This window comes from Neofelis nebulosa, chromosome 5 (genome assembly GCF_028018385.1).
Source record: "Neofelis nebulosa isolate mNeoNeb1 chromosome 5, mNeoNeb1.pri, whole genome shotgun sequence".
Taxonomy (NCBI): Eukaryota; Metazoa; Chordata; class Mammalia; order Carnivora; family Felidae; genus Neofelis; species Neofelis nebulosa.
The window spans coordinates 53,450,357-53,466,646 of NC_080786.1; the positions used below are offsets into that span (position 1 = coordinate 53,450,357).

The following is a 16,290-nucleotide window of genomic DNA, read 5'->3' on the forward strand; positions in this document are numbered from 1 at the left end:
ATAGTGTGTGCAGTGCCTTGTCGAATTCTGAGCTTTATTTCGTTTTACTATTTTTTATCAAAAAGTAGATGCAATGATAGGATGAAGTGAATTGGATGCTTTGGACTAATGGGAGCTTGTTTTCTGCATTAAGATCAAGAACTTTTCAGAATCCTCTGTTCTCTGGGTAGCCTTGTAGTGTGTGTGTGTGTGTGTGTGTGTATGTGTGTGTGTGTGTGTGTGTGTTTTCAATTTGAAGAACACTGAAGAAAATCAGCAAACTTCATCTTCCAAAGAGCTCTCTCTCTTTTTTGTCAATACTTGAAGATTTCTGCTCCAAAATCTTCTTTGAGCTGTCTGAGCATCGTGATTGATAACTGAAGGGCAAAGCATCTCCTTTGTAGTATGCGTTACAGGAATTCTTCAGATAACTTTACTTGCTAACACAGGCGACTCTTTATGGATTTCTTTCAAAACCAGTTCGAATAAATAACTCTTCCCTCTCAAATGGGCAAGGGTAGCTCGTCAGCACCATGGAGAGGTCTGGGCAGAGTGGGACAACGTGGGACTGTGACCAGGGCAAGCAATCTGACAGTGTAAGTTTCCCAAATATGTCATCTATTTTATGTGTATTATATTTTTCATACATAGAAAGGAAACTCTGAAGTCTAATTGAGCTAGGCTACTGTAAAAAGTGGTGCCCTTTATTGCATTTCAAATTCAATATTAACCACTTAAAGATATTGTATTAGGAAGTGTTAATATATTAATTTGAAAAAGTTACTTTCTCATCACAACAGTTGGTATGTGAATGGTGCTTTGAATTTTGAGAATCTAAGTTTTTGTTTTAATTTACCGTAAATTAATTGCATTGCAGTTGGAGAAAACAATTGCTTTGGAAATAGCATTTCTTTATACACATTTAAATAATTCCAACTTTGCAGTTTGTTGCCATTTGTAAAAACAAGGCTCTTTTTGAAAAGTAGTTTCTGATTTGTGTTTAGAAGGGCAGTTCTAATTTTTTAAATTGCAGCTCATATTTCTGTTACCAAAAAGAGCAAATGTTTAGGTATTCTAATATTGGGACACATAGGGGACATTTAATAACTTATGAAAAATTTAAATTTACAGGATAAAATATATACAGTAAAAGCCTATAGTAGGTGGAAAGGACAGATGCTTTTATAAAATGACTAAAGATAGGGCACTAAAGACATACTTTTAGGCATCATTGGAAATATTTTATTAGTTTCAAATAGTCTAATTTAACTGTTAAAACCAGAAATGTAAAAAATGGTTTATTCAAAAACATCTTTAAATACCCTCCTTAAAACTGTCAAAGGTGTTAGTTCTATGATATGATATCACATAACCAATGAAGAAAAGATACTTCAAACTGCTACCAAGAATGATCCCAATAGATATTTTGATGAACTATTCAAATTTGTCTAAGAGAACATAGTGTCACAAAAAAGTAATATAACAAATAATTATCTTTTCTCAGGTCAATTAAGTGAGGTTTGGAACATTTATTTATAATGAACCATTTATTTTAAAGTCTACTAAAACTATCTTTTTATATTATTGTAATAGGGAATTTATTTCCCTCAATAGTTCTTCTCATGTAAAAACCAGTAGTAAATGTAATTTACTTAGCTAAAACCCTACTTCAAATATAACTAATTCTTTTGTTATAGATAATTTCCAAGTGAAGTTGTTGTTGCTTCTTAACTCATTAGTAATTTGGCATTTGATTTTTGGATAAATTACATTTACATTTTGACAGTGTAAGATTTTGGAGGATGTGACTTAATTTTAAATTAAGGAGATCTTGTTATACTTTTTTGCCTGGTTGGCTTAATAGACCCACTGATGATTTCTTTAATTAGTGTCAATATTTAAAAGAAACCACTTTTTGAAGGGAATGAAACGTAGATTTATGATTCCAGTTCTTTTAGCTTCATTTCCCCAAATTTTATAATCCTGCTTTGATTTTTACAGATGAATAAGGAGTGCCTTTCATACTATCAAAATACTGTAGAGTGCACCTCTGTGATTTTAAAACTATTTCTTTATGATAAACTGCATTCATTTTCTGCTGGTAGTGGACTTTGGACAGATCATTCTGGCTGATTATACTGCAACATTCTAATTTAGAGGATTTGAGGCTCATATCACAAAACACATCTGTTTTATATCCTCAAATGGGGGGGGGGGAAATGTACCTGATTCAGAAATTTATTCTCTGCAATATTTGTCTCAGTATTTGTCTCTCAAGGATGTCATTCAATTATGATATTGTCAGAAGTGTAGCATTTTATATTTCGTTTTGCACACATTTTAGTGATGTATTTATAATAACAGCTATCTAGTATTATCCATTTTGTAGTTGAGATATGGTTGTCTGTGTATTTATTTAACCAAAAATTGTTGCTGTATGATACACCACAAACATGTTTTGGCTTCTGCTTTGATAGCCTTTCAATCATTGTTGAAATAGCATAAGTCATCTGAACAATAGAAATATATTTAGAGCTATTTAGACTGTGAACCATTCACATTTCTTTCTTTCTTTCTTCTTCTTCTTCTTTTTCTTGTTTATAACATTCTGGTGGTAGCAGATGTGTGTGAACAATCTTAAATTTAGTTGAGTGACATTTTTGTTTTCTTGCCAATGCAAAAATATGCTCATGGATCTCTTTTTCATGGTCCACCCACCATTGCAAAGGCTTGATAACCTTTGATTAGAAAGGATTTAAGGGCATATTTACTTAGTTGAAAACCACCCTAGTTAGGATGCTCTTCAGGGTGGCTGAATATAGGGAGAGCTGATTGGCAGGTGTGGTTCTTACAGCTATTTTCAACCTATTTTTGGAACTAAGAAACTTAAGTTGGTTTTGGAAATTGTTCTTACATTTCAGGTAGTCACAGACTCATTTCTGTTGCCTCAGTTTCCATCACAGCTTCCAATCAGAAGCACCTCTTCTAGCTAGAGTCCCAACAGGACCAGTTTCAGTAGGGGAGAGACTGAAAGTGGAATGTGTTGTAAGAAAATCCAAAAGGGTAGTTTCTTAGAAGGAAATAGGGATTCTTGAGATTATTTTAGTGAAGCAGGACCCTAATTGGTTCCAAATGGATTCTGGGTTTTAGTAAATTTCTAGCATTATGGATAGGGTGATATCAGGTGCCCAAGGGCAGTTCTTCAGCTTCCTGGAGAATCACTCTGAGTTGATGCTTCTGCATAGGGATTTCCATCAAATGATTTTTGTTTTTAGTTATCATATTTTACCATCAAGTGTTCCTTCACTCTCCCAATTTTACTCACAAGACACATTCTTACTTTATAGTACATGTTGGGCCTAAGTAGATATGACCTAACTGATGTGAAATTTATATTAAATATTACTAGAAACTGTAGGGGTAATCTGAACTGTTTCAGAGAACTGAAGAGAGCTTAGAGACTTTCTAAGGAAGCTATCCAAGTATCTGAAAGAACAGAAATATCCTCCAAAGAGAAATAAGTCTGAATACCATGCATTTCTCATTTTAACTAGTCTTTTAAATCCCAGCACCTCTAAATGAATCTGGCTCCCTCCCATCAGTAAGCTCAAACCAGAGCACAGAAAACACAACCGCCTACCTGGGCAGCCAGTTACCTAGGATGAATTCAGGTCATTTTAATCCTGCCTAATTTGTTGTGTGCTCTTAATTTTCATCTTACTTGTATCTTTGGCATCATCTCATTGGCACTTCGGCACTCAACACACTACGTTTCATGGTGCCTGACATCAATAATAAGACCCATCTTGGTGGAAAACCCATCTTGAATTCAACATTCTGCAGTGATCTCAATAGCATATTTCTCCAGGATGCTGTTTTGGTGCTTGGTCTCTGACCCCTGTGCACCACAGTGGCAGGAAAGAAAGATTTCTCCACCTAGGTCTTCATTTTGGGTGCATTGGAACTAATGGAACTATACCGGGCTGATCATAGTTTTGGCATAGAGAGCAGGTCTATTGATAATCCATGATATGGTATCTATATATTGTAATAATTGCTCAAAGATAGACTCAGCCTAACAATTTGAATTAGAAAAGAATATCAAACTTCAGTGCCTTAGAGCAAGTCATACAAATTTACAAATTTTAAGTTTTATTTGAATTACTGGTAATATTAATAAAGGCATTGTATCTGGACTTCAGTATGACTTTGAAGTTTTTTTTCCTGATAACTTTGAGAAGATAAAAAACTGTGGATGAAATAATTATACAAATTGGTACATGTTTTCTGGTTAAGTAGCCTTATCAAAATAGTGTTAACTAATGATTAGAGTTAGCCTAGAGATAAGTCTCCAGTGGTGTGTAATAAGTTTCTGTTATTTTTATCAACGATTTTAAACATTATTTGTTTTCCTACCTCTCATTTCATAGTTGAAATTTCATTCAGGAGAGGAGAAACAGCTTGTCAAAGGTCAGATAGTTGATCAGCTACAAAGTTAGAACTGAAAAGCAGGTTTTTTATTACCAGGCAAGGGAATTTCTATGGGGTATGTGGCCTCGAAGGACCCCCAATGCTAAGCAATCAGTGAAAGTTTTAAGGAGAATTTTTTTAATTTAAAATAAGTACAACTTATGGGGCACCTGAGTGGCTCAGTTGGTTAAGTGTCGGACTTTGGCTCAAGTCATGATCTTAACATTCGTGAGTTTGAGCCCGTGTCAGGCTCTGTGCTGACAGCTCAGAGCCTGGAGCCTGCTTCGGATTCTGTGTCTCACTCTCTTTCTGCCCCTCCCCCACTTGCAGTCTGTGTGGCTCTCTCTCTCAAAAGTAAATAAACATTAAAAAATAATTTCAAAAATATTTAAATAAACACAACTTTATAAACTATCGAGCTGTCCTTCAGTAGTGTAAGCTTTCTTATAAAGCAGTGAGCTTCTCATTATCAGAAATATGTATGCACAGACTAGATATTCTACATCAGAGATGATGTAGACTGAGACTGTGTGTGTGTGTGTGTGTGTGTGTGTGTGTGTGTGTGTGTGTCTGTCTATCTAGTAGTTGGACTAATTGATCTCTAAGATCTCTTTCAACTTGAACATGGAAAGAGGACATTAGTGCAATGTTGTCTCCTTAAAATAGAGAATGAGAATAATGTCTTCATTCAACAAACATTTATTGGGTACATACTCAAGGCATTGTGTGATTCTAAGAACTGATATGATTACCAAAATATGACTGATCCCCATGAGAAACTTTTCATTTGAGAACGAGTAAGAAAGAGGAAAATTAAGAAATGAATTAAGATAGAGGATGGGGAAAAAATCACCCAGGAGGAAGGGTAAAATGCATTATTTGAATCTATTTGGGAAGGGAAAACTAGGTTAAAAGGGAAAAAGAAGAATCAGAGTTATAATTTATCTCTTAATTATCTGTAGCATGGAGATACTTCAATGTATTAAAAAGAAACAAAGATTTTAAATTTGTTGATCTCATAAATTCTGCAATTCAGGATCATCAAATCTTTAATGAACCTTTTTGCTTGCATCCTTTCAACTTGTATAGCTGTAGCTGCAAATCTACCTTTAGAGATTCTATCCCAACTGTCATCTGTTTTTTTCCTAATTGAGAGAAATTCCAAATCTGTAGACCATCAGTTCAAGGACTCAACATCTTTTATCCTACCTCTCATTTGATAATTAATAAAATAACAGCCTTTCCTTTGGTTCTGCTCTGATTTTGAATTTTTTCTTGACCAACTGGGTTTTTACCATACATAGTATGTTTAGGCTATGCAACAACAAATAGCTCTCCAAAAGTATAATAGCTCAAACACAGTAGTAGTTTATTTCTTGATTAGGTATCCATACTGGACTGGTGAGCAGGTCAGTGGGGCAATCCTTCTTCATATAGTCATTTAGAGAACACAGGATGTTGGGGGTTCCACCATCTTCAACAGGTGGCTTCCAGGGTCACTCTAAAGTCATCTACATTCCAGCAAACCAGAAAGGGAAAAAGAAATGGAGCAACATATGTGGAAGTTTTTAGTGGGACAGGTCTGAATGAGACACACGTCACTCAGCTTACGTTCTTTTTACTGAACTCAGTCAGATGACATACAGGGGAGACTTGGGAAACATAGTCCTATAGGACACATAAAAATAAGAGAACAGATTTTAGATCATTTAGTACTTTCTGCCATACCTGTACTTCCTCCACCTGGAAGGAAGTCTTCCAAACAACTGCTACAAACTTGACATATGCTGCTGGATTTGCTTGATGATGCTTCTCTACATCCTTGGCCACTGCCTATTTCAGTCTTCCAGGTTACAAACTACAGAACCTGACCCAAGTTAATTGCAGCTAAAAATGAATTTATTAGAATAATAAAATTTACTTATTAGGAAAACTTATTTTATTATCAGCTATCTCACTAAATTGACAGGAAAGTCTAGAGCATCATACTCAGAAGAAAAGGGGACACTAAAGGAACATGGTTGACCAGAACCTCAGGCAAAGGCATACATGCAGGACAACATTGTTCAAGTGCTGCTGGCCTCATGGGACATTGGATACAGTGGTCATAAGGAGCTCTAAAATGTTCCTTGCTTCCTTGAGATACTTCCTCCAGATTCAGAGTCCTGAACAGGGCCATCCCCTTGACTGATTTACATCATATGTTCAAAATCAGATTGCTAGGATTCAGGGAAAGAAAGTTACTTTTGTCTTGTAGTGGGGAAGTGGTGGTAGAATCCTGTTCCTTATTGTAACTTCTGTAACAGTAAATTCTATAATTATGGGATGGGGGCTCAGATGTACCAAAAAAAAAAAAAAAAGACAAAAATCCACCATGCCTGCTGGTTTAAGATGATACTAATTCTACCTTAGATCTGCTGATGGCCTTCACCAATTCTTACTGATTGTAATTTGCCCCATGCCTAGACTGTGCCTTATTGCTATGCTTAGACTATGCCTTGTTATTCTTCCTAGGATGTGTTCTGATCACTTTCACCAGATATTACCCCAACCCACCTTGTAGCCTCTGTAAGACTTGCTCTAGCCCTTTTTGATGTTAAACTTTTCAGGTTCTTTCTTACAACACTTCGGCATTGTTTTGAGAACTAAATTCAGACCCGGGACCTATGTGATAAGTCTGCGTGGCCAGGGCCCAGATATTTGACGCACCTTCTGTGGGATTTTCTCATCTATAACATGAATAAGTCGGCTCAATTCCCATTAGTCTCAAAGGGACACCAAGAGGCTTAACAAGATGGTGCTCTGAGATATTTGGAACACAGGGTGGCATTATCACATTATTATTTTCACAAGCTGTTCACCTGAAGAGAGAAAATAAAAAGTGGAAGTTTAATGCCAGAGAGGTTTTTGGCACTTTGTCAATTCGACATTAGCTTTGAGGGCTTTTGGAATTTTGCCTGAAATCTTCAGTACCAAGCAGCTAAAAGCTATCTTTTTCTGGGCTTATGATATTTCTGTCCCCAGGGATGGCATTAAGCATTTGTGAGGGATGAACTGTGCCAGGCCCATTTTCCAATGTCCCACCAACAGACACACAAAAAAGCAATGCACACTCTGTAAATTGCTGCTCATGCCCATGTTTCACACTTGGAACAGCACCTCTGACTTGTGCCAGTAGAAAAGCGATGGGACATATACATGTGTTAAGGAAGCTCCCCGTCTGACACATAGGCTGTTTACGGCTGGATGGCTTCTATTTGAATGGTCACATGGCCCTACTGAAGGCCCACAGAACCTTTTTTAGACCTTTGAAAATCACTCCCATCACAGTCTTTGAAAGAGAGCTATTGGTTATGCAAATGTCACTTTTGCCAATTAAACCAAGTAGGCTAATTAGAAAATAGGGAGAAGTATATACTTTTGGAACTTCTGTTAGTGACTTTGGAAGGAAGACAGGAAAACTTATTGGAATCCAGGAAGTATTTATGTGACTGAATTTTAATCATACAGAAAGGTTCTAAATGGTTTTCTTTATTTGAATAAGAATCATTTTCAAATACATGGGCTTCTACATATGTACCTAAAATACATGTTTATGTATATTTTTAAAATAGTAATATGCCATTTATACATTCAAGTAAAAGAGGTTGATAGGAATTGCTCAGTAGCAAGAGCTAAAAGGTTCAGCTTCAAATCTGTAAATATGTTTCGCATTTTTATAAAGATAAACAAATGTGAACTTTGTTAGGAAGAATGGTGCTACTTGCATATTAAAACAAAGTACAGTCACCACTAGTTTATCTAAAACAGGAAATGAGGCTTCTACTTAAATGAAATCTACCAATAAAGGCAGGTTACCTTTTTTGTTTGCTTTTCATATTTTCAATGACAATGTTTTTGAATTACGTTATAAAATTCTCTATCTTATTTTATAGCAATGCTTATTTATTTCTAATTATAACGTATATCTATGCTCATTTTAGAAAAAATAGACACTTTAAAAATATATCCAGTAGACAGAGACTAACCATTGTTAATATTTTGGTGAATTTCCTGAGAGTTCTACATATACACTAGAAATTTTATATATGTGTATACCTTAAGAAATATTTCCAATATTTTGAGCTTTGCCTTTTAAACTCAATGTTTTAATTTATATGTCATTAAAACTCCTCAAAGTCTGATAAATGTTTAATATTAAATCACATAGATATATGAACTATAATTAATTGAACTATGCCACTCTTGATATCAACAACATCAATATTGTGTGTGTTTATGTATTTTTAAATTTCTGTTTCCTTATAAGAGATTACTATAAGTAGAATAAGTAGTAGATTACTATAAGATTACTGTAAGTAGTAAAATTTTTATAAGATTTTCTAAGGATCTTGATATATATCAATATATATCAGTTCTGCCAATAACATAAAGATGATAGATTGAAAGAAAGCATGTTTTAAATCAGATTTCTTTTTTTTAATTTATATGTATCTTTTTTTAATTTATATGAAATTTATTGTATGGTTTCCATACAACACCCAGTGCTCATCCCAACAGGTGCCCTCCTCAATGCCCATCACCCACCCTCCAGTTCCTCCCACCCCCCATCAACCCTCAGTTTATTCTCAGTTTTTAAGAGTCTCTCATGGTTTGGCTCCCTCTAACTTTTTTTTTCCTTCCCCCCTCGCATGGTCTTCGTTAAGTTTCTCAGGATCTACATAAGAGTGAAAACATATGGTATCTGTCTTTCTCTGTCTGACTTATTTTACTTAGCATAACACTCTCCAGTTCCATCCATGTTGCTACAAAGGGCCATATTTCATTCTTTCTCATTGCCACGTAGTACTCCATTGTGTATATAAACCACAATTTCTTTATCTATTCATCAGTTGATGGACATTTAGGCTCTTTCCATAATTTGGCTATTGTTGAGAGTACTGCTATCAACATTGGGGTACAAGTGCCCCTATGCATCACAAAAAGCTTCTGCACTGCAAAGGAAACAATCAACAAAACTAAAAGGCAACCAATGGGATGGGAAAAGATATTTGCAAATGACATATCAGACAAAGGGCTAGTATCCAAAATCTATAAATAACTCAGATTTATTTTTAAAATTTTTGTGGTTTGACATTTTCACATGTTTTGTGGGCATTTAAATTTATTTTGTGAATTGTCTGGTTATGGTTTTTGCCTATTATATTGAGGTTTATTGTTTTTTTCAATTTCTATAAGCTCCTTAAATATTATGTATATTAATCTTTTACCTTCATATTTGTGGAAAATATTTTTTAATTGTATGCTTATTTATGCTTATACTATTTTAATCTATACAATTTTAAATAATTGTTTCAATAAAATAAAGTCTACATAGTATCTCTTTTTACCTTTATATATAGTTTTAGGGTTTTTTTTTTTAATGCTTTCATCTTTAGTGCTTGTCTTGTCATTTGAAATTTTGGCATATGATAGGAAGAAAAGCAATAATTTTATTTTATTCCAAGTTAGTTTACCCATTACCTTAGCACCATTTACTAACCAATCTTTTGTTCTCTGCTGGTATGTGACATGATCTTTATCACATGTTAAAAACCTATTAGAATTTCTTTCTGAACTATTTTCCTGGTTACATTTGTCAGTTCTAGCACTTGTATCAGACTGTCTTACATATTACATCTTTATCATAGATTTTAATATCTGGTAGAGAAATTATCCACTTCATTTCTCTTCATGTTCTTAGTTGGCCATATCATTCCAGATAAACTTTAAAATTGTGTAGTTAGCTTCCAGACACATCTTTGGCAACTTTAATTGTAATTGTACCAAATCTTTAAACTGATATAATAAGAACTGATATCTTTACAAATTTGTTCTTGCTATCTAGGAATATAGCGTATGTAGATAGGTAAAGATATAGGTACAGATATCAGGAAAGATTTGAAATTTCACTATAAACATTTCTTCCTTTTCTTATTAATTATTCCTATTACAAATTGGTTCCTTTTTTCCTTTTTCCACCTCTAAATGGTTATCACTAGAATATAGGAATAAATTTTTGTATGTTGATTTGTATCTGTTCACCTATTGAAATCTCTTATTAGCAATTACAAGTTTTTAGTTGATTTTTGGAGCATTTCTAAGCATGCAATTTTTTCATCTGCAGAAAATAATAAATGTGCCTCCTTTCCAGTAGTTATAGTGTATTGACTAAATAATCCATCCCAAACAATGTAGGTTTTCTTATTATCTTTACTGATGTGATGAGTTATATTTTGGAAATTAAACATTCTTGCATTATGTTATCATCACTGTATTGTTTTAATGGGTGGTTTCCTCATAAGTTATTCTTTATTTCAACTTTCTGGTATGTTAAGTTTTCACAACTCTTCTAAGAAAATGAAATTCATCTGTAGTTTGTGATATTTTTCTCAAGTTTTCAAATAGGGCTATGCCAGCTTCATAAAATGAACTGAGAAACTTCTCAGATTTTCCTTTGGCCTCTAATATTTATGTAGCATGGTGATTACGTGTTCCTTGAAAGTTTGAAAAAAAACTTTTAATAAAACTGTTAGTACATGAAGTCTTTTATTATAGTCTTTTTAAAATAAAATTTGCATTTCTTCCCTAGTTATTGGATATTTAGGCTTTCTACATTGTAAGCTAATTCTGGTGCTTAATTGCCAAGACATATCAATGAATACTTTGAGAGTAATTAGCATATTATAAATGTTATTTTTGTTTTAGAAATTTCTCTACATATGTTCTTTTATTAGTTTTCATATTTCTAATTTTGTTAACTTAATTTTTCTCTTTGTAATAATCAGCAATTGTATTAATCAATTCTGTGTTTTCTAATAATACATTTCATTGTTTAAATAGTATTTACTTTCCCTGTTAGCTTTGGGGACATTTTGTTGTTCTATTTATTATTTCTTGAGCTTAATGCAGTTAACTTATTTATTTTAATGGGTTAATATTTTAACAACAAAATTAAGGTTTTGAATTTGCTTCTAATTCAGTTTAATCTAATTAACAGTATCTTCATTTTCTTTATCTTCTAAAGATTTCCTAGTTATATATTTTTCCTTTGACCCAATTATTATTTACAAAAGTAACCTTTATTTTTAGACTACAAAGAGTTACTATATTAGTTAATAATTAGTAAATTATTTATATTCTTTATCCCTACTTAATTTTTATGTTTCTTTGATAAATAACAGTAAGAAACTGGTTCTCAGTATTTCTGAGTCATTTTTATTTCATTGATCATTTTATAAGCAGTATGTAGTTGAATTTTGTTTTAAATAGTAACACAGACTTTTTCTTTAATGAACGTTAATTACAATAACCATAATAGCAAATATTTTTTAAAATGTTTATTTTTATTTTTGAGAGAGAGAGACAGCATGAGCTGGGGAGGGGCAGAGAGAGAAGGAGACAGGAAATCCCAAGCAGGCTCCATGCTCAGCACGGAGCCCGATGCAGGGCTCTATCTCATGACTGAGATCATGACCTGAGCTGAAATCAAGAGTTGGATGCTTATCGCTCCTTATCAGGGAAATACAAATCAAAACCACACTCAGATACCACCTCACACCAGTCAGAGTGGCCAAAATGAACAAATCAGGAGACGATAGATGCTGGAGAGGATGTGGAGAAACGGGAACCTTCTTGCACTGTTGGTGGGAATGCAAACTGGTGCAGCCGCTCTGGAAAACAGTGTGGAGGTTCCTCAAAAAATTAAAAATAGACCTACCCTATGACCCAGCAGTAGCACTGCTAGGAATTTACCCAAGGGATACAGGAGTCTTGATGCATAGGGGCACTTGTACCCCAATGTTTACAGCAGCACTCTCAACAATAGCCAAATTATGGAAAGAGCCTAAATGTCCATCAACTGATGAATGGATAAAGAAATTGTGGTTTATATACACAATGGAGTACTACGTGGCAATGAGAAAGAATGAAATATGGTCCTCTGTAGCAACGTGGATGGAACTGGAGAGTGTGATGCTAAGTGAAATAAGCCATACAGAGAAAGGCAGATACCATATGTTTTCACTCCTATGTAGATCCTGAGAAACTTAACAGAAACCCGTGGGGGAGGGGAAGGAAAAAAAAAGAAAAAACAGAGAGTGGGAGAGAGAGCCAAAGCATAAGAGACTCTTAAAAACTGAGAACAAACTGAGGGTTGATGGGGGGTGGGAGAGAGGGGAGAGTAGGTGATGGGCATTGAAGAGGGCATCTTTTGGGATGAGCAGTGGGTGTTGTATGGAAACTAATTTGACAATAAATTTCATATAAATAAAAAAAAAGAGTTGGATGCTTAACCGACTGAGCCACCCAGACGCCCTACAAACTATTATTGTTTCATTTTCCCTTGCCTCGTTTTTTGCGTTGTGTTTCTCATACTTCATTGTTTTCTCTCTCATGTATGAATGGATTATATTTTATTATATGTATCATCAAATGAATTAGGATGTGCACATTCCATTTTTATTCTGTTGGTGTGTAATTATATATTTAAATTCAAAAATAACAACTGAAATTGCACTTCTACGATATTGAATGAATGTTCAGTCATTCAATAAATATTTATTGAGAACCTACTTCTTGCTAGGCACTGAGCTAGGCACTGAGCTAGGGCACTAGCATTAGTAATACAGTAGAAACCAGGATAGTCAGTGGTTCATATTCTTTTTAGTTTTTCTCCTGTCTCATTATCCTCTCTCTCACTTCTCAATCTTTATTAATAATCGGGGTTCCATGACCACCCAGATTCTCGTTTCTGTGGTTTTTAATTTTTTGAATGTTTGTTTGTTTATGTATGTATTTATTTATTTATTTATTTATTTATTTATTTATTTATTTTTGAGAGAAAGAGCGGGGGCAGGGGCAGGAGGGTAGAAAAGAGAAGGAGACACAGAATCTGAAGCAGGCTCCAGGCTCTGAGCTGTCAGCACAGAGCCTGACATGGAGTTGGAGCTCACGACCTTGAGATCATGACCTGAGCCAAAGTTGGATGTTCAACCAACTAACCTACTCAAGTGCCCCCTCGTTTCTGTGTTTTTTTTTACATATGTACTTTAAAACTTATCTTTCAAGAGTTATCTTTTGGAGTGCCTGGATGGTTCAGTCGGTTAGGGTCCAGCTCTTGATTTTGGCTCAGGCCATGATCTAGCAGTTTGTGAGATCCAGCCTGGCATTGGGCTCCATGCTGACAGTATGGACACTCTTGGGATTCTCTTTCTCCCCTCTCTCTCTCTCTGCCCCTGCCCCCACTCAAGATAAATAAATAAACTTTAAAACAATGTTCTCTTTTGACATTTTCATTTAGTTTTATAACCTTTTAACAATTAGACCTTTTAATTAATTAGATTTAGTATATATTTTATATTTTCATTAATTTTTTAACCATTGTTTATACTGAAGTTTATTCATTCTTATTTTTATTTTTATTCTATACTAATTTTTTGAAATAGGCAAAAAGATTCTTTATTTACTTGAATAACAGAGAACATCTTTTTTAGCTTTTGTGCATGAATTCTAGTCTAACATACTTTCAGTTTAAAATGATGCCTCACTAGTATCCTCTCATGTAATTGCTTCTATTTTTACATTAAAATACCTATGAAGTACCAGTAAAATATGAAAATGCACATCAACATTGAAAACCCCCATTGATAGACAGCTTTTTGCTGAAATCTTAGAGGAACCTGCATTAACAATAGAATCAGTGAAAAAAAAAAAAAACAAAAAACAAAAAAAAAACCAATAGAATCAGTGAGGGTGGACAACGTTGAAGGCTGACACGCTTCACCTCACAAGCAAAGCTTGTGAACTATCAAGGAAAAAAGGGAATGGTGTCTCTGTGGGAAGGGTGTTTCTGCTTGGTACTTGGAGCATTGTTGAACCCTACCTCTCACACATACACAGACCATACTATCTTTCTGTAATCCTGTCAATAGCCTGTTTCTCCCTCAGGCTTCCTCTGTCAATAAATTGTCACTGAGATGGTCAGGAGAGAACACTGGAAGTCATCCTTGATTCCTTCCTTTCCTTACCACCACCTTGTCTTTCTTGTCTACATGTAATCTACCAGGTTTTGAGTCTACCTTCAAAAATGTCTCTTCACCTATTTATCAGTCAATGGAATTTGGGCTTTTTCTATAATTTGGCGATTGTTGATAATACTGCTATAAACATCAAGGTTCATGTAGCCCTTTGAATTAGAATTTTTGTATTCTCTGGGAAAATACCTATTAGTACAATTGCTGGATCACGGGGTATGCAATGGAATATTACTCAGCCATCAAAAAGAATGGTATCTTGCCATTTGCAAAGACATGGATGGAGTTAGAGTGTATTATGCTAAGTGAAAAAAGTCAGATATGTGGAATTTAAGAAACAAAAGAGATGAGCATATGAGAAAGAAAAAGAGAGGGAGGCACGCCATAAGAGGCTTTTAACTATAGAGAACACACTGAAGGTTGTTGGGGAGGTGGGCAGGGGAATGGACTAAATGGGTGATGATTATTAAGGAGGGCACTTGTGATGAGCACTGGGTGTTATATGTAAGTGATGAATCACAAAATTCTACTCCTGAAATTAATATTATACTATATGTTAACTAGAATTTAAATAAAAACTTGAAACATAAAAAAAATTTAAAATAAGGGACACCTGGATGTCTCAGTCCATTAAGCGTCCGACTCTTGATTTTGGCTCAGTTCATGATCTTATGGTTCGTAAGATGGAGCCCCACATTGGGCTCTGCACTGGCAATGCAAAGCCTGCTTGGGATTCTCTCTCTCCCCCTCTCTCTGCCCCTATACCACTTGCATGCTCACTCTCTCTATCTCCTTCTCTCTCAAAAATAAACATTAAAAAATTACAATGTAAAAAATAAAAGTGTTAAAATGTCAAAGAAAACCCCAAAAAGCAAACAAAAGCAAAAACAAAAATGTCTCTTAATTTTTCATCACTGCTGCCGACACCTTGGCCTAAACTGCCATCATCTTTCATCACCATAGCTTCCAATGTTGAGTCTTTCTCCTGCTCTCACCAATCCCCACAAAGCAGCCAGTACAAAAATCTAAATTTATTAAAACCTAAATTGTATCACACCATCTCTTTACATCAGTAGCATCCATTTGTACATTAAATAAAATGCAAACTCCTTACCTTGATCTATAAGTCATAATGTTATTTTTTGCCCTGGCTTTCACCTCTTCCAATCTATGGTCTGAAACTACACTGCAATTCTTAGAGGTCCTTGTTGACAATACCAAGAGGTAGTGTGTCTGGAAGAATTATAAATAAGGCAAAGAGCAGGTGTTTAATTCAAAAGATATCTCAGACAAGTAGGAGGCATGTGTCTTTTCAACCTCCAAACCTCCTTTTCTCTGTTTGTTGTCCTGGATATCAAATTAGCTGCTGAGCTTTCGTGAAAGCCTATTATTCTCAGGATATCATTTAGACAATTTGACTTAATAGTTATTGAATGGAAAATAATACTCTCTCTCTCACTCTGTGGGAGGGAGGGAGGTGAGAGGGAAATAGGAAACTTCTTTCAGATAATTATTTTCTTTAGAAGAAAATTAAAGTAACACAGAGGATTTCCAAGAACCATAGGGCACAAATATTAGAGTTAGATACAAGGTCAGAAACTACAAGGCAGTGATCATGGGTCCATCCTAACTCCAAAGGCAGTACTCTGCGGGTACCATGTCTCTGGGGCATTGTGATCATACATCTTGAATGGATCACATGGTTCTGAACAATGTGGACAAGTTATTTAACCACTCTTGGACTCAGTTTCCACATTTATACAATGAG

At 34.7% G+C, this 16,290-nt stretch overlaps 1 protein-coding gene across 2 annotated transcripts in view; it reads left to right on the forward strand.

The window, feature by feature from the left end:
• The window catches only part of SCHIP1 (schwannomin interacting protein 1), a 572,399-nt gene that overhangs the window by 23,101 nt on the left and 533,008 nt on the right, over positions 1-16,290 (forward strand). The window contains exon 1 of one of the 2 annotated variants that reach the window (XM_058730339.1): positions 336-575. The exons of the other annotated variant lie outside the window; for it this stretch is intronic. Coding sequence (XP_058586322.1) covers positions 513-575 — 63 coding nt within the window. The 5' untranslated portion in view covers positions 336-512. Of the gene's footprint in view, positions 1-335; positions 576-16,290 lie in introns of those variants that run through there. 2 annotated transcript variants of the gene reach the window in all.